The 18,773-nt window shown below is 40.2% G+C and overlaps 1 protein-coding gene across 1 annotated transcript; it reads right to left on the bottom strand.

The window, feature by feature from the left end:
- Positions 1 to 1,301: 1,301 nt before the first annotated feature.
- tmem130.L (transmembrane protein 130 L homeolog) lies at positions 1,302 to 17,088 on the bottom strand. Its single transcript, XM_018236908.2, has 8 exons — positions 16,783 to 17,088; positions 12,946 to 13,251; positions 11,694 to 11,865; positions 11,182 to 11,336; positions 9,940 to 10,024; positions 8,264 to 8,466; positions 7,223 to 7,344; positions 1,302 to 1,677 (listed from the first exon to the last, which is right to left on the bottom strand). Exons 1-8 carry the CDS (start codon positions 17,081 to 17,083, stop codon positions 1,507 to 1,509), a joined length of 1,515 nt encoding a protein of 504 aa, XP_018092397.2. The 5' UTR covers positions 17,084 to 17,088; the 3' UTR covers positions 1,302 to 1,506.
- Between the last annotated feature and the right edge of the window lie 1,685 nt (positions 17,089 to 18,773).

The following is an 18,773-nucleotide window of genomic DNA, read 5'->3' as shown; positions in this document are numbered from 1 at the left end:
GTCAATAGTGTTACACTATGAGCTCTGATGGTGCCCATATGTACGTGTTATACACTGTATCACTGATGTTTAAGCATAAGTAAAAGGTTCCCTGTGTGTAAATGCTGGTGATCACTGCTATTGCTTTATGCACTTTTTATTCTTTCAATATAAATATGGGCACTTTCTGCCATGCTGTGCTCTGAAATGGGGTTTAATGGTATGCCATTAATTAGGGAGGTGGTTATAAGCAAGCGTGTTTCATTTGTTGTCACTCTGTTTATGGTGCCTGAAGCATTGAATAGTGTTTATTATAGTCAGTGGGGCAGATTTACTAAAGGGCAAAGTGGTTGTCGCTAGTAAAAATTCACCAGAAATCCCATCCGCAGGGACATCTCCAATTTACAGGTGTAGAGGACAATTTACTATTCCCTAGTCAAAGTACACAAAAAATAGCTTGACATTTTTTAAATTCGAAAATTCACCTTGACCTTTGATAAATCTACCCCTTAGTGTACTTCGGCTAGGGAATAGTCCAAATTTGATTTGAGTTGAAAAAAATTTGAATATCGTCATCTAAAACCTGCCGAATTGCTGTTTTAGGCTATGGGGGACCTCCTAGAACCCATTTGGAGTCATTTGGTGGACTTTAAAAAGTTTTTTTTTTTCGATTTGAACGATCGAATACAGCCTATTCACTCGAAGTTAAAAAAAATTAGATTGGTTGGTCTTTTTTTATTTGAATTTCAAGTTGATAGGAGTTTAAAAACTCGACCCTTGATAAATCTGCCCCTAAGTGTCCACTTCAAGCATTTGCACCAACCGCTCTATTCAAATTGACCTAAATGCAAGAGCACTAACGAAGTTTCGCTAGGCAGAAACGAACGTTAGCGAAAGTTCGCTATGAAATGCTCGCGCTGACGAATTAACGCTAGCGTTCGGCTACAGATTCGAAACTTCGCATTTTAGTGAATTGGCGTAGTGGTAACGAATTTAGACCTGGCGAAGTGGCGCAATGTGTGGCGGAGCATGCGCTGGCGAAAATTCACCCTTTAGGGGATTCCCCCAGTGTATCCCTAGTGGCTACACTAGATATATACTCCAATTTGAAAGTGGCTTTGATCACAATCTCAGCACCAATGAATCTCCCTTCTGGCCTGTAAAATTCCCCTTCATAACCATGAAGTTGCTCATCTCTTTCCTTTGTTGCCCAAGCCAGCATGTGCAAATTTATCTAGTGAAATATGGATATTCGTATTTGCCATGATTCCCATCATGCCCAGAATGCCTTTCTTAAAAAAAGTAACTTGTCAATACTCCCATTATAGGAAATAAAGTAATTTCTTTGGCCAAATGGAACCATGGAATAAACATGTTATATATACCAACACAAGAGGCACTTTTTCATTTCATCTGACCTCACAATGTTGTTCTAATTCAGAACTGACCTATGAGTCTGCATAATTAAGTCCAGTGTGTTCAATAACATCAGACTCATGAATGAGTTAGGGAGAATCCATTCAATCTTCACAGCATATAATGCCTGGCCGGTGGAGCACATCCCTCTAATAGTGGTTGTGCCTCTTCCTCAGTTCTCGGGTCAGCTGTACAATGGGCACAGAATCCTGGGACAGGTTCCTGACATGTTGAAAGTGAAGAGCGCTTGTCATCACTTGGAGTAAAGTCAAAATCTGCAACCTGAGAACAAATGGGGAGGCAAAGGTTTAAAAGAGACACTATAAAAGGAGAAAGGAGGAGAAGGACAGATACAAGTGAGAATCATAGCAGAGAATAGAGGGTGGGTAGGAAGGTGGGTGTTATATGCACTTTATAGTTTATAGGCAGGGGTACAACTACAGAGGAAGCAGACCCTTCGGCTGCAGGGGGGTCCAGGAGGTATACAGTAGGTGCCCATGAGCCCTCATTTTTATAAAATCTCAATAACTATTTGTAAACCAGGCCAACCTCTAGACCAGGGGTCCCCAACCTTTTGAACCTGTAAGCAACATTCAGAACCAAAGCAGCAACGCTAGCATGAAAAATGCTCTTCGGGTGTCAAATAAGTGCTGTTATTGGCCAATGTGGATTGTCAATCTACATTGAGGCTCTGTTTGGCAGGGCACCTGGTTTTTATGGAATTAAAACTTGCCTCAAAGCCTGGAATTCAAAAATAAGCTCCTTCTTTGAAGCCACTGGGAGCAACATCCAAGGGATTGGGGAGAAACGTGTTGCTTATGAGCTACTAGTTGGGGAATACTGAGCTAGACATTTTGGGGGCCTGAAAAATAATTTGCTGTGGGGCCAAATAATATCTAGGTGCGTCGCTGTTTATAGATGAAAGCCTGTGTGTCAGCTAGGCCTAAAGAGCTAAGACAAAAAGTTCTTTTGAGCCTTGTTGCTTTAAAGCTCCATCTCAGCATGTGTTAACCATTGATTATATGATGAAAAATCCTAGTTGTATTCCAGCCTTAAAGGGGTTTTTCCCCTTTAAATGAAGTTTTAGCATGATGTAGAGCGTGACATTCCTGCGCTCCCCTGCATTGCGCTTTCTTCCGTTCAGCCGTTCAGGAGTAGACGCACTCAGTTATTGTGAAGGGGGCTGTACTCACACAGACGCATGTATGCACCGAACGCAGGTGAAATGCAACATGATGCGTTCTTCCTGGGTTTGGCGCTTACATGCATCTGTGTGAATACAGCCCCCTTCACAATAACTGAGTGCGTCTACTACTGAACGGCTGAATGGAAGAAAGCGCAACGCAGAGGAGAGCGCAGGAAAAACCGCGTGTGTGTAAGAGCCCTAAAACCACAATTATAAATCTAGGGCAAGGCTGTTCCTGGACAAGCCCAATGAATACATACTGGGTATTCTGTCGACTTGACATCACTGAAGATTGCCTCAGCTGACTAAAGCAATTTTTGCAGCTCCCACACCTAAGTAGACTGTTTATGTTTTTTAATGAAAACTTTACAACAAAAAGACAAGGGGATCTGTTCCAGCGATGGACAATATTATAATTCTTTTCGTAGGAAGGACAGCAGTAAAACCCCACACTCTCCAACTATTTCCCAGAATTATTGAAATTAATAAATATTAGTGCAACAATTTTTACAAAGTGCTATGTGCCATTTCATACATTGTGCTCTAATCTCCAAATCAGTTCTGTGCCATCTCCCATAGACTCTGTTTTATCCAAATAATCCAAATATTTAAAAATGATTTCCTTTTTCTCTAAATAATAAAACAGTACCTTGCACTTGATCCAAACTAAGATATAATTAATCCTTATTGGAGGCAAAACCAGCCTATTGGGTTTATTTCATGTTTACATGATTTCCAGCAGACTTAGGGTATGAAGGTCCAAGTATCAAAAATTATCCAGAAAGCCCCAGGTCTCGAGCATTCTGGATAACAGCTCTTAGGGGATCTCTGCCCAAAAAGTAAATGTCATTCCAAACCAATTCCGCTATTCAGTGATTAAAATGTTTTAAAGGTTTTACAGTTACTTGTAAATGTAATTGACAGCAGGATTTGTTTATACTTTCCGGTTCTCTGGTGCCAACTCTTGAAACAGTGTAGCAGAAGTCAGTACCAGCAGTGCAAAGAACAATGCTTTCAACAGCAATTACTAAACAGCGAAATACAGTTTTAGGGTGAACATTCCTTTTAGGAGAAGGAAAGTCCTGTTATACGTGGGGGCAGGGCCAGGGCTAGGGCCCTGTGATTTCTAATGGCGGACCTGCGCGGGGGTGCCAAATTTAGGCACCCCAAGTGATCGAATTTACTTACCTGATACCCCGGGTGGGTGCTCCTATCAGCAGAAAACAAACATTTGGCACCCCCAAGTATAACAGGACTTTCCTTCTCCTTTTAAAGGAATAATATATATTTTAAAAGATGTTAAAATTTATTTTATCACTTATACTCAAGGGAATGGCAGAAAGTAAAAAAAGAAGCTGAGCTGTGCCACCTTTCATGCAACCTTCCATTCCTAATTATTGTGCCAAAGGGGGAAATAAATCTCACCCGCCTCAAGCCCCATCTCCCCCCCCCCCAACAAGCGCTAGACCATTTTGAAGTTTGGAACAGGCGATGCTCATTAGAGAATTAAAGGCCCAGACCCTCTGTTCTTCCTCCTTGTTTGCTTTCTTTCTTCCTTTTTAGAACCCTGCCACGTAGCTTCTCCATAATCCGTCACTGGTCCCATCAAGCCCACTCAATACTGTGCCAGCACACATGCCGCTCCAGATAATGAAAAGCAGATTGTGATCTCTCAGGATCAGCTTTATGGCTTTGATGTGGAGCATATTACGGAGCTGTATAGGACTGCATATCGGGTAGAGCTAATAACCTATTATTCTGCGTGGTACCATTCTGTGCCAACCACTGGCATAAAGGGGGAAATAAATCTCACCTGCCTCCAGCCTACCCACCACCCTGAACAAGCGCTAGACTATTTTGAAGTTTGAAACAGCTAAGCAATTTAATATATGGACATGTGTGAAATCCTTTAATCTCTGAAAGTGACAAGATGCCATCAGGTACCCACTGGGGATGAATCAGACTTGTTAGATATCAATTAGGAGGCTTCCCACTCTGCCTCATTTTAATGGAAGCTCTATTATACAAGATAATGGGAACCACAGGCATGTATTTAAATACTCATATTTATTTTCTTGACTATTCTTGTTAACTACATGTGCCTAAACCATCCACAATACTCCATCATTGCTCCTTCTAACAGTTTTCCAAGGTACGAGGTCCTTTCAACTGTATAGGGGGCGCAAACCTTTCCTAAAACTCAGTAAAATCAATGGCACAAACACCGGATGTACAAACGCTATCTTACAAACATCAAAGAAATCAGATTAAGGCAAATCAAGACAGAGCCATCATGAAGTCAGCAGTAATTGGCTACTAGAAATACACAACACAAGCATGGAAATTGATTTCTGCTTCAGGGGAATGGTTGTGCCTTTAATCTCGGCAATAATCAAAGCAAAAGATCCTACAGATAAATGTGCAGCAACACAGTTAATCAGGAGCCCAAATGCTCAGCCTTTTGGTTAAATAGTGTACTCTGTGTTGGACGTTCCACAGATCCTAGGCCGGGTAACAAACCATGCAATCAGCAGCACACTACAATTTCTCTGTGATAAAGGCAGACAATTTGCTATTGTTCCCTAAGTATAAAGCTTTTGGCTTTTCCCCGTCACTATGATATAGTAGGTAATGCCATTAGCAGGCAATGCTGGCTCGTGACTATACGTGGAAATCAAACATAAATGGCTGCAGAACAAAATAATTATAGATGGGTGTTATATTTAGCAACATCATTAGTAACCAATACTGCTATTAATTTGCTTCGCCCCCTCCTGACTACACAGAAGTTAGAGGATTTCTACAGAGAAAAAGACACATAGTCTAGCAATCCTTCTGATTTCACTGCAGATTTAGGGCAGAGACACACAGTCAGATTCGGGGAGATTAGTCGACTGGCGACAAATCTCCTCTTCTTCTGGGGGACTTATCTCCCTGAACTGCCTTTCCGCCGGCTAGAATGCAAATCGCTGAAAAGGATGGCACTAGGAGCTCTTCATTTTCCGATGTCGCCCAAAGTTGCCTCACGATGAAACTAAGCACTCCAAGTTAAAATCATTAAAATCAGAAGATCAGACACCAGTGGTGGAACTATCAGGGTTGCGATTGCACTTGGGCCAGTGATCGTTATGATACTGGCAGACAACTACATTTTACTCTTATAGTATACGCTGGCCTGCCTGAGTATTGCAGCATCTCCCAGTGGGCTTCAGCCCTAGTGGGTCCCATCTAGCCTTTCCTTTTTCTGCCATAAGTCTGTATGGCACCTATTAGATTTAGCACTGTTTACATCTAATTAGAGTAAGAGTCAGGTTCTCTGGTGGGCCCTAGGAGGCCCAATATAACACTGAGTTTTAGATCAGAACAACCACTTCCAATCTACAATTGCTTGAGTATTAAATAGCAGACAACCTCTTCAACTTCCATTTCAAAAAGGAACCAACACCCAAGTCTACAGGAGTATGTGGATTTGCAATATGGCCCTTCTAGTTTGCTGAACCCACTGTGTAACTAGGTAATACTACATGACATTCACTGTGAAGCAAAACTAGAGGTTGCAAATACTAGTGAGTTATATAGCTACATATTATGAATTTAGTGCCACACAGGTCAGAAGCAGGTAGAGAAGATCATGGTTCCCATACATTACTTAAGGATGTAACAGACAATGGTTTAATTTGATTTGGAGCAGTGCTGTCCAACTTCTGTGGTACCGAGAACCAAAATTTTACTGGCCTATGTGGTGGAGGGCCGATAATAGAAGTCAGTGTTGGCCACTCCCCCTTTTAAACCACACCCACTGTAAACCACCCCAACGTTACCACAAGAACTTTTAAGATCATATCCACATTAACAGTGGTAGCACACCAAAAAACCAAACTGCAGGGAAATCCCTCATCACTCATATGTGAAAAATTGAAGTCATGTTAAAACATACCCTTAAATTCATATGCCTCATCCTCCCCTGTGGATAATACAACAACCCCCCAACACATGATTAAACACCTTAGGGGCCCTTAACAACAATTTCCAAATGCTAATAACCCCAAGAACAAACCCCTAACAGGCTTACATTGCACAGGTAGCGTAGGGCAAGCAGAGAATGGCACACCCAAGCAGCACTGGGCAAGCAGAGAATGGCACACCCAAGCAGCACTGGGCAAGCAGAGAATGGCACACCCAAGCAGCACTGGGCAAGCAGAGAATGGCACACCCAAGCAGCACTGGGCAAGCAGAGAATGGCACACACAGGCAGCACTGAGTAAGCAGAGAATGGCACACACAAGCAGCACTGGGCAAGCAGAGAATGGCACACACAAGCAGCACTTGTTTTTAATGATGATGTTCCAAATCCTCTGTACACGCCAAAGTACACTGCAGTCACAATTTCTTGAGCAAAACTTACATTCATATTATTCCCAGCAAACACTGAAAAGAATATGTTCAAAGAAATGAGAAATGAGAAAGACACATGGAAGGAAACCATAAGTAAAGAAGGAATGGGGAATTTTAATGGAGGCAAACAAGACAATAAAAGATTCTAAACTTGTATAATGCCTTCAAGGGAGACAAAGAAGCACAGAATGGGGGTACCTGGTGGCTAGAGAGGCTCATAGGGTGATAATGAACTCTTCAACGTACCTCAATTGGCATTTTATGTTGTGAACTGTTGCCGCCAGATTTGAGTAGGATGGAGATGATGAAACCAATGGTTGTTGTGATAAGCGCACAGCAGGGCAAAACAAACCATAGTGGGTAAATACCTAAGTAAGGAAGCAAACAGTATTAAATTAGCATAAGGATTTGAGAATTTGATTAATATAAATCAGCCCCAGAGAGCAGTAGCTTGTACAGAATCAGCCACTTTACAGTCTGTAGTAACCTGGGCTCTTCTCTAGTGGACCAAGAAAATGCAAAATATTCCTTAGCTAGCAGCTATATTGGAATGTCCGCTGATTTAGCTCTTCTCGGCCTATGATAAGGGAAAATAACTAGAAAAACTAGAAAGCAGTCCATAGGAATTTTAGGGTGAAGACACAAAGCTACTAGTAGCAGTTACTTGTCTACAAAAGTTATTAATAGTGATAACTGGCTTTGCTAAGACATTACGATTGTTTTAGTTGAGGCGATTCTCAGTATTGCCTATGGCAGGGTATTTTGTAGCCACAACAAGTAGCTGCTACTGGTAGCTATGTGTGTCTTCATCCTTAGACACTCTTGGGACAGGCAAGAGTCAAGGGTCCAATCAGATAAAGGGACCCAGACTGCTGGGCTGGAGCTTCCTATAAAGGGTGTGGGGGTTGGATAGATTGAAGGTGAGGTTTAAGGAGACTGGTGGCTGATTTAGCATGGCCAGGCAGATATAGGGGGGCCCCACCATTCATCAAGGCAATGCTGCATACTAATGCATACATATTGAACTGGACACACATATTTCAACATTAAACAGCAGGAGGCATGTCATTCAGTAGAACCATTAGCAGGGGATAATAAATGTTTTGCAAGACTGCATCAAGTTGCTGTGGCTGGAGTGGAGCCTACAATTTAATTTCCTTGTCCCATTCATACACGCAACACTATGACACCATGGTTATTTAAACCATTAAACATTCAAACTCAGTGCAGCCTATAAAAAAAAAACAAAAAAACATTTTATCTCCCACCAGCAAAGGCATTACTTACTTGTGGAATATACTGTGATACTATGGTAATTCTGTAGGGTGCTGACTTGATTTTCCACTCTGACACTCAGGCAGTAATGTCCAGCAGAGTAAAATACATGCCCGATGCTGTAAGTGGTTTCATTAATTTCCACTAGGGGGCACTCGTGTCCATCCAAGGACACGCAATCTGATTTAATTAGCCAGCAAACCATTAGCGGGGGACTAAAAGAACATGGGTAGACAAAACAGACAGATCATTTGCATTTTTATATCTTTCTGCTAATTTAATTTTTAGAATTCTGCATTAACATCTATATATATTAGCAGAACTTTACAGTGAGTTAAGAGCAAGGCACGATGCACATTTTAATTGCACACATCAACTTGTACTATGATACTATGAGTTACCTTTCACAACCCTGTAAGCCCTCCAACCCTTTATTAAAGATATATATATATATATATATATATATATATATATATATATATATATATATATATATATATATATATATATATATATATATATATATATATATATATATATATATATATAGGTGCAGATTTGGCGAGTGTTTATAAATGAGCCCCACTGTCTTTTAAAATAACTCTGAATTTTTCATTGATTATAGTTAGAAACTTTCTTATTGTCATGAATGTTTTTGCAATAGTGACTGTAACAAGCACTGCCATATCCCATTAGTTTTTTTCGTTTTTTTTTACTTCTAGAAATGTAATCTTGTGATCTTGCAAAACCTTCTGCTTTTCAGTTACTGTGGGATTTTTCGTTACTGGAAATGCCAATTGTGGTTGTGGGATCCCATTTGATGTAGGGATGTAAAGTAGGGAAGTAAAGTGCTTGGGAAGTAAAGTGCATGGCATGAGATGGGTCTTGGAAAAGTGAGCGCCCTGTACACATGAATCAGTAGTAGGGTGCTGTAAATGGGGTACCAGAGTTAACTTGCATCAGTGTTTGCTGTGAGTGCTTGGGCATCAAATGGCACAACAGGTTGACCAATTCTGGGTGCTCCATCTTTCCCTCGACCGACTGAGGCAAAGAGGTGGAAGCACAACTCAATGACTCGTGATATACAGATTCATAAATCTATTTGGGTGTAACTTAATTTGTATGGATCAGGAGGATCTTGAAATAACACCTCCGTTATGGATTTCTTCAAAATGGTCTCTCTGCCATGGTTAATGTTTAAAAGAAAATGTTTACTTCTATCTAGACACCAAACATATAAAACGCAGACCAAAGAGGGAGAAGATATGAAGGAGAGTGAATCAAATAGAGATGCTCATTATCCACAATTTAAGGATCCAGCTGAATACAAAGGATTAGTACAAATCCTGGACAAACTCCGAACCCTAATATGCATATGCAAATTAGCATAATCATGGGGGCTGCATAGAACCAGTCACGGTATAGTGCATGCATTCGGTGCAACAGTCTGGGAGGGAGTTTGGTGATACTGGGAGAACAAGAAATTTTCACCCAATCAAAATGAGACAACTGCATGAAGCATGAGAGGACAACTACTCAACACTACATTGGTGTCTCTGAACTACAAGGAACCTGCGCTGTAAATATGCATGCATTTATATCTGTAACATGGGTCTCAAGAGCAGTTCCTAATGGACCAATATTCCCAATATTAATGTATATATATTTTTTTTTTTCCATTTTTCTACCTGCCAAAGAAATGAAGCGACACGTTGTACTTGAGCCTAACAGTGGCGTCTGTAGAACCAACGACAGTGATATTTCTAAGGGCATCTGAAAACACAAAACCAATGATATGTATTGTCTGTAGGTTTTATTTACAACATTAGCAATGTTTTCAAATTGTTAAGGGGGAAAATAGGGCAACACCTTGTATTTCTGTGATCTGCATGTAACTGCGTTATAAGGTGGTTTCCTCTATATGACTAGTTATGACTGAGAGCTTTTTAAATAACAAAAATAATGCTCTAAGTTATCAGGAGGGATCTGAATACCTTGAGATGTAAATCTTCTAGGAACCAGATCCATTGAGTTGTTGGCCATTCCTACAGACCCCCCTAAAACACTTCTGCCACATACCTTGATCCATTCCCACAGGGTGGGTGGGTTTGCTATATTTATGGGGTAATGCAATAAAAGGCACTCAATTTGCCCAGGAGCAGTAACCCATAGTAACCAATCAGCATTTATTGGCTACCTGTTTAAAAGCAAACATCTTATTGGTTGCTAAGTGTTACTGCTCCTGGGAAAACTTAGTGCCTTAGGGCCTTTTATTACATAAGGGGGTTAACGTGTTTTACCAACACATTCCTGCTTTTTTAAGGAACTGCATCAGTGATGAGGGTGCAAAGTGAGAAAAACAGCTGAAAGCCCTCCGTCAGCTTACACAAGCACAAGTTCTTAAAGGGATACTGTCATGGGAAAATTTATTTTTTCAAAACACATCAGTTAATAGTGCATTCCTTTAAACTCCTGAATGGATTGCTTATAAAAGCCCTATTCCAGAGAGGAGGGAAGTGGAAGGCACCTACATATCCTCTCTTTCGCTCCCTTGTGTCAATCAAAGATTCGGGGCATTACTGCAGAGGGGGAAGACCCTGTGGTTGCAGGGGGACCCAGGAAGGCCATAAGTAACAAGCAACATCAACATCTTATTAAAATAGGTCAACATGCCAATGTTTTGGGGCCCTAAATTGAATTTACTGTGGGGCACAGTAACATCTAGTTATGCCACTGGTTTAATGTGGAGAGGACAGGACAGGAATACCCTCAATGCAAATGCTTACTGAATGAGCAGTAAGGGTCATGATTTTGTGCATTGGGGCATTCTGTCTATAAAAATAACAGCTACAAAAATCAACAAAGATATTAAAAGTAATAAAGAAATGGTGTCAGTGAAGAACAAAAGTTAAGTACAGTAAAATGAATACCCAGTAAGGTCAGCTCCACTGCAAAACTGCCTGTTTTCCTTTCTGCTTGTCTACCACGTCTTGGGACCTCAGCGGTTATGTAGAGAGACACCTTGTACTTCCCAGGACTAGAATAGTAATGGTGAGCGTATGGATCAGCCATCACCAGTTCAGTTCTAGATCAAAGATAAAGTTAAATGAATGCATTGCATATACACAAACATATTATGTTGTTATGCTAGTGAAGCCCCACAGCTTTAAAATAGGTTCAGTTTTTGCCTAACGTGCCAGTGCTAGCTTCAACTTTTCTGTATTAATGGAAATAGGCAATCTGTGCACAATTCCGACATTGCCTATTTGTTAAGTCCTACTGATAATTAACATATATTCTCCATTTAAATGTGGCCATTGCATGGGAAGGAAAATGTTCACATTGAATTTAGTCAGTTTTCTTTCACCGGAGCCCAACGTACAACAGAGTATCAGTGAATAATAAATTAGTTGACCCTATTTGCCTGTATTCATGGACTTACCCATCCCCGAGTGTCCAAATGTATCTGAACTCAGCTGACTTAAAAAAGTCACTTGGGTCATGAATCTTGAAGGACAGATAGACATCGGAGTCCGTGGCCTCAATAAAGCCATCTCTGATGGAGGAATTGGTGCCTTCTGCTTGGCTGGCGGCGAGATTCCCAACTATAGAATCTGTAGATGAATGTAACAAGAGTTAGCATCTCTCTGTCACCATCCTCACCAGCTCCAATTCCTTCCCCTAAAAACACAGATCAACCCAATATGGAGGCAGTATATTTGTCTTTGAGATAGCTTTTCCATATCCAGTTCTTGGAAAACACATGCCTGGCCATAAAGTATGGACATCACACAACTCTTTCCTTTTTGTATTAAGAATTCCTGGCTGAATGAGGTAGCAATTTCTCCCTTCGGCTGCTAATGGGTGGTGTGCAGATCTGACAGACAGGAGGATTTTTTCTCCTCCTGCTCCACAATCCCACAAGAGTCCTACACCTTAGGTTGTCTTAAGAGTGGGGCCCAAATGTCTAGTTATTATGAGAGGCATGTGTGAAGCAAAGCTGTAAACAACTTCTCTTTTTTTCTTCTTTCAGGTTAAAAATCAATATTATCTGTTACATTCAAATGAGGGGAGGGCATGTCCTAACATTCCCTGGCAGAGGCACAGCAGGAGGGGGACAGCCAATCACAGCCCTGCAGTCACACAAGCAAAGACAGGCTTCAGTTCTCTATCAGGTCAGCCTAGCTGTTGATTGGTTCCTATCCTACAGTACAGTGTGCTGAGTGCCACCAGCTCCCCTGCACAGCCTGGGAAAGGAGGCAGCAGGAAGTGGAACAGATGGGCGGGACTAGTATTTTTTTTTGCAGAAATGTTCAATAAATCAGAAACAATACTTTTTTAAGCACATTCTTTCTATACTTACAGGACTAAAATGCACTGATAGATACTTTTCAAACAATATGTCTCCTTTAAATCAGTCTACTGCAGTTAGAATAATGGAAGCAAATGTCGTATTGGTTGCTCCAGATTTACAGGTATGTTAATAAATGGGAGGCTGAATGTTATTTGCAACAGTAGATAAACTCAGGGCACCAGCTATTATATACCAGTGTGTGCTTTTCTTATATTCTCCTGATGCCAACATTGTGCAGCTTTAGGAATATAGCACCGAGGCTATAACCCAGTGAGGAGAACAGCGGGTTCATCCCCAGTGGCAGTACCAAGAGGTGCATCTCTTTTTACAGAAGACTTACTTGTAATGTTGAGATATGTGCTGTTCCTAGCAACAGGCTGACATGACTGGCAATGCCTCTCTGTTACCCAGACTGATATGGAATAGTTTCCAGGGGCATTTCCCAGCACAGTGATGGATGAACTGGATTCATTCTCTGACTGGTGGGTAAGAAGCAGAGGGGAGTACATCCAGTGAAAATGATAGAATTTGGGGTCAGTGGCTACAGTTGCACTTCCATTGGTTATAAATAAGGTGGCATTTACATAGGCTTGGGCTCCTGATGTTACAGGACCATCCGTGGAAATCTCCAGCACATAATAGGAACCTGAAACGAAACAGGAATTAGCAAAAGGAATTCAACCAAGGAGAAATGTAACACATGGACCAAAAATGTTTTATTAAACATTGATTAATCATCCCTTATACCTTTACAGGTATGGGATCTGTTATTCAGAATGTTCTGGACCTGGGGTTTTCTGGATAAAGGATCTTTCCATAATTTGGATCTCCATGCCTTAACTTTACTAAAAAAAAAATTAAAACATTAATTAAACCTAATAGGATTGTTTTGCCTCCAAAAAAGATTAATGATATTGAAGATTGGATCAAATACAAGGTGCTTTTTTATTACGGCAGAGAAAAAGGAAATCATAAAATTTAAATTATTTGCTTAAAATTGAGTCTTTGGGAGATGGACTTCCGATAATTCGGAGCTTTCTGGAAAATAGGTTTCCAGGTAATGGATCCCATTCCTGTATAAAGCACTAACATGTTACCCAGAGCTTTTACCTCAGTGCTTGCCCCAGTGTAGCTTGCAATTTAAGGTGCCAAGAACCCCAGAGCTACAAGGCAGCAGTGCTGCCAAGTTCACCCTTCCAAATATTAAAGGGGACCCGTCACCAAAAAAAATTATTCAAAATCCTATTTTATCACATTAGTCAAGCAATATGAACTTTAATTACACTATATAAATTATTTGAATCTTGTTTCCTTCAGTCTGGGATTTCAAAATTATAGCAAGCAGGCAGGAGCCATTTTGTGGGCATTGTTATTAAGACAAGCCTTGCATAATCTCAGAATCTTGTTTATGCACCAGAATGGGGGACCTTATGTCCATCCCCATGCCCTGGCTACAGATTTAAATGGTAAAGAGAACGGGGGAATATGTGGAGAGCAGTGACATCTAGGAAGTGCTGAATGGAAAGTGAAAGTAATTGTTTGCCCCGCCTCTATGCCCGTGGCATAGAGGAGTGGCAGACAATATTTGATTGACAGCTGAGATTTTTAAATGAGCTTATAACAGCTATGAATGCTTTAATAAAAAATAGAAATTGGATTTCATGTTTAATTTGAAAAGGACTTTTATTATACAGATTTTTGTGGCTGGGTGACAGGTCCACTTTAAAGGAAAAGAGGAGGCTCTTCCATTTGATATGCATTAACCCCTTTCTTGGCCTTATTAGAATAAACTCCATGAACATTATTAGAATAAACACAGTATAATGAGAGTAACCAGTGTGAGGCAGAGCGAGGGTGAAATCAGTCCATATTTACATATATATAGAGAAATAATTTGTGATCAAATAACTCTGTGTATGCGGCTAAGTTCTGCCCAGACTGGGCATGTAGTGAAAAAGCCTCTGTGTGCCCTATTTCATAAAGCTACACCTTCCAGTATTCTCTAGCAAAACTTACAACCTTTAGCTACTATGGATACAAGTAGATGTAATTCAAAATCAACTTGAAGTTGCAGGTTGGAGACCCTAACTATATAGGTTAACAGCAGTTGCAGTGACTTTTAACTTTTAGTATGTTATAGAACGTCCAATTCCTAGCAATTTTGCATTTGGTCTTCGTTTATTATATTTCATTATTATGCTTCCACTTCTACATCTTTCCAGCCTTTAAATGGGAAGGGGGTCACTGACCCGACAGCCAAAAACTATTTCTCGGTGAACTTACAATTTTATTATTATTGCTACTTTTTAATACTTACTTTCCTATTCAGTTCTTCTCCTATTCATATTCCAGTCTCTCATTTAAACCCCTGCCTGTTTGCTAAGGCAAACAAGACCCTAGCTACCAGATAGCTGCTACAATTCCAAGCTGGAGAGGTGCCGAACAAAAAGCTAAATAACTGAAAAACAAAAAAAAACAACTGCAAATATTAATGTCGCTATCATACTAAATGTTTAATTTAAAGGTGAACAACCCGTTTAGCTGCCAACACTTTTTTCAGTTCAGATGGTTTCAGATAACGATTTTTTTCCGATCTACTTTTTTTTTCTATGTGTGACCATTTTTCTAATATTGAAGTGTAAAGTTTAATTTTTCACCTTGTTTTGTCTTTCTAAAGCAGCTCTGGGAGGGGGGGTCGCAGACCCAGTAAACTTTTCTAAATTGATACATTTAGTTGAGACATTTCTTATCTTTGTCCCGGCTGAGCAGAAGCCATGAGTTTTATTTAAAGAAACAATACCATCAAAAAATTAAAGTGTTTTAAAGTAATACAAATATAAAGATATTTTATATTTGCATTCCGGCCAGCTACAATGTGAATCACTGGCATTTTTCTGAAGTTGCCCTAACTTCCACATGAGGCAATAGTCACATTAGATCTTGCCCTAAAGACGAGAAGGGACCATCCAGGAGTAACTTGGATTTCCAAATTTAACACTTGCAGTTAGGCAGGTTAAAAAAAGTTAAAAGGTTGAACTTGATGGACGTGTGTCTTTTTTCAACCTAACTTACTATGTTACTATGTTACATCTTTTAGCCTCATCGTTTACTGTAGTAAGTACATCATATTATTTCTTATAAAAAAGAAATATAAAGTCATCAGATACCAACATCAATTTGTATGGTTATATTTTAAAGGGTGATGATTGCGTGTATTACAGGCACAAGCTTGTCACCATATTCCATCTATCTCTCTCTCTCTCTCTCTTTCTCTATTTATCTCTATTTAAATCTATCTATTTAAATCTATCTATCTATCTATCTATTATCTATCATCTATCTATCTATCTATCTATCTATCTATCTATCTATCTATCTATCTATCTATTTATCTATCATTCTATCTATCATCTATCTATCTATCTATCTATCTATCTATCTATCTATCTATCTATCTCTCTCTCTCTCTCTCTCTCTCTCTCTCTCTCTCTCTCTCTCTCTCTCTCTCTCTCTCTCTCTCTCTCTCTCTCTCTCTCTCTCTCTCTCTCTCTCTCTATCTATCTATCATTCTATCTATCTATATATCTTTTATCTGTATAACTATTTATCATCACCTATAATCTATAGATGTTCTATAATCTATCATCAGGGGTGCTTCACCAATGAGGCAAGTTGAGGCTGTCGCCTCAGGCGGCAGCGCCCCACTAGGTACCAGAGGCAGCAAAAATGCTGCTACTGGTACTTTAAGATCGAATTTCCAGGGGAGGGGGGGCAGCAGCAAATGCTGCTGCCTCAGGTGGCGGAGAGGCCAGGATCACCCCTGTCTATCATCTATCCCCCCCTCTCTCTCTCATCTATTTATCTATCTTTTATCTGTATAACTTTTTATCATCATCTATATCTATCATCTATCCCCCTCTCTCGCTGTCATCTACCATCTATCCATTTATCATCTATCTATCTATCTATCTATCTATCTATCTATCTATCTATCTATCTATCTATTTATCTATCTTTTATCTGTATAACTTTTTATCATCATCTATATCTATTTCAGTCCTTACTTATTACATTGCATATTACATTGCAGTTCTGCCCTTTCTGAACAAATAGGGCATCTAGTTGTCCCTGGGAGTCTGGGACCTAATCTGAATGGACATATAAGCAAAGTACTCACTTGTAGGTGACACACAAATCAGAAGAGACAGCAGTAGGGAGCTGGAGAACCGTGGGATGAAGGCCGAAGCCATCAGAGCAAGATACAAGGTGTGGGTTGCAATGAGATTCCTTCCAGCAAATGAAAGCATCAAGTCACTGTTATGCACATCGGGCTTACCGGGTGTTCTCCTGTCCCCTATAGGAACATTATCGGTACTACACAAAGATGACTGCTTTCCAATAAACGGCTTTTGTGTCCCCCACAGGCTTCTTTGCATGCAACGCATCACGTTTAATAAGTAGTGACCGGTCCCCTGCATTTATAATAATAGACTCCCCATAAAGAGAGAATCAGAAAAAAATAAAAAGACTGGCTTTGCTACAAGAGCTTACAGTCTAATAAAAAATGTTGCCACATATACACAGGTTAAAAATGTGCTAGAGATTAAATGCAACAATTTTCTCCAGGAGAGCAGAGATTCTCAGCCCCTCAAATGCTAAATGTGCTCTGAAGTCGTAAAATAGGAATATATCCCTAGGGGACCCATGAAGAATCATGTAGTGCCCTGACAGGTCAGTTTGACTCTAGGTGGGAGGGCTAGATTCACACTTCAAAATCATAGGCGGAGAATAATAACAATTTAGAGAAGCTTAGCCAATTGGAATTAGGTTAAAAAAAACCCTGGGCTCACATATTGGGCTACACATTATCACCCTAATAACAATTGAAAGCTTCTATGTTTTAAACAAAGATTAAAACATAGATTGAAACAACACTTTGGCCCTTAGTACTAAATAGAGAGTACAATATTTGATGAATGTGATAATGCTTACTGTTTGAGGTTTCTGGTGGCATAAGGTGGGTTGGCACATTTTTGAGTTTGAGTTTGCTGACTCTGACTATTTTACCAATCACCGCATCTTGAGTCTTCTAACCCCCTTTCCTTTTAGATTGTATGGTCTATTGAGCAAGGCCTACCCATCTCTGTTCTGTATGTTATCTGTCAATTTTAACATATGGCCTAGAAAAATACCAGCGAGTTGTCTACCCTAGATACATGTGAGGTCAATAAGCCTAGCGTTCCTTTACCATAAACCATATGCCACTCCACCTGCTAAGCACAATACTCGGTGCCAGACAGTGGTTGGTGCCCCATAAGTCCTTTTTGGACTGTTGGTGTAATTGAGTAGAGGTAGGGCATAGGAATGGAGTATGGGCACCGCAAGGTGACTTGTGGGTGGAATAAAAGTAGAACAGAAATTAGGGCCCACAGAACACTGATGTGCCCTGATGTTGCCACATTTATCAGTTTGCGGACTTATTTTACCCATTGCAACATTTTGTGTCTTCTAACCTCCTGCCTTTTTAGATTGTATGCTCTAGTGAGCAAGGCCCTTATTACCTCAAGTATCAGAATTTGTACACTATATGGCCAAAAGTATCAAGAATAATAAGTTGGGCTTCCCTTTGCTGTTACAACAGCCTCTACTTTTCTGGGAAGGCTTTCCACTAGATTAAGGAACATAGATGGTGATCTACTTCCATTGGGGATCATGTTTGGCTTGCGGTCATCATCCAATTCATCTCACAGGTTTTCATTTGGGTTACGGTCAGAGCTCTGTGCAGACCAGTCCTGTTCTTCATCTACCATCTCTGCAGACTTATTCTGTACAGACCAGGCTTTAACACCAGGACAATCCCTTTAACCGTTTTTCCAAATAATGTTTCCTCTCTTTGGTGTTTGAGTCTGGCAGCTCAGCCATCCTTGTGCACTCTGACCTGGTCCAATTTGCTGCATTAGTTACATTACATTAGTTACATTTCTCAGTATTTTCTTAGGAATTTATTGTATCAATTATAACCTGCTTTTAAAGGACCAGTAACAAAAATGTGTTTGTATTTAATGAAAAAATCACCACCAAGACACTTCTAACCTTAAATTCACAAAGTCTTTATTAAGAAATAACCGATTCTCCGCTTGCGCTCCCCTTCAGAACCGGCGACAGGGC

This window comes from Xenopus laevis, chromosome 9_10L (assembly GCF_017654675.1).
Source record: "Xenopus laevis strain J_2021 chromosome 9_10L, Xenopus_laevis_v10.1, whole genome shotgun sequence".
NCBI lineage: Eukaryota > Metazoa > Chordata > Amphibia > Anura > Pipidae > Xenopus > Xenopus laevis.
Note: the sequence above shows the minus strand (reverse complement) of the source record. Positions and strands in the feature narration are given on the sequence as shown.

What these genes read in the sequence shown, in the direction of transcription:
- tmem130.L (XM_018236908.2), bottom strand. Translation starts at nt 17,083, where the DNA reads ATGCAGGGGACCGGTCACTACTTATTAAACGTGATGCGTTGCATGCAA. An exon ending in GATTTGTGTGTCACCTACAA is followed by an intron (nt 13,252 to 16,782) that starts GTGAGTACTTTG and finishes GTTTCGTTTCAG; the next exon opens with GTTCCTATTATGTGCTGGAG. An exon ending in TATCACAGTATATTCCACAA is followed by an intron (nt 7,345 to 8,263) that starts GTAAGTAATGCC and finishes TTCCTTACTTAG; the next exon opens with GTATTTACCCACTATGGTTT.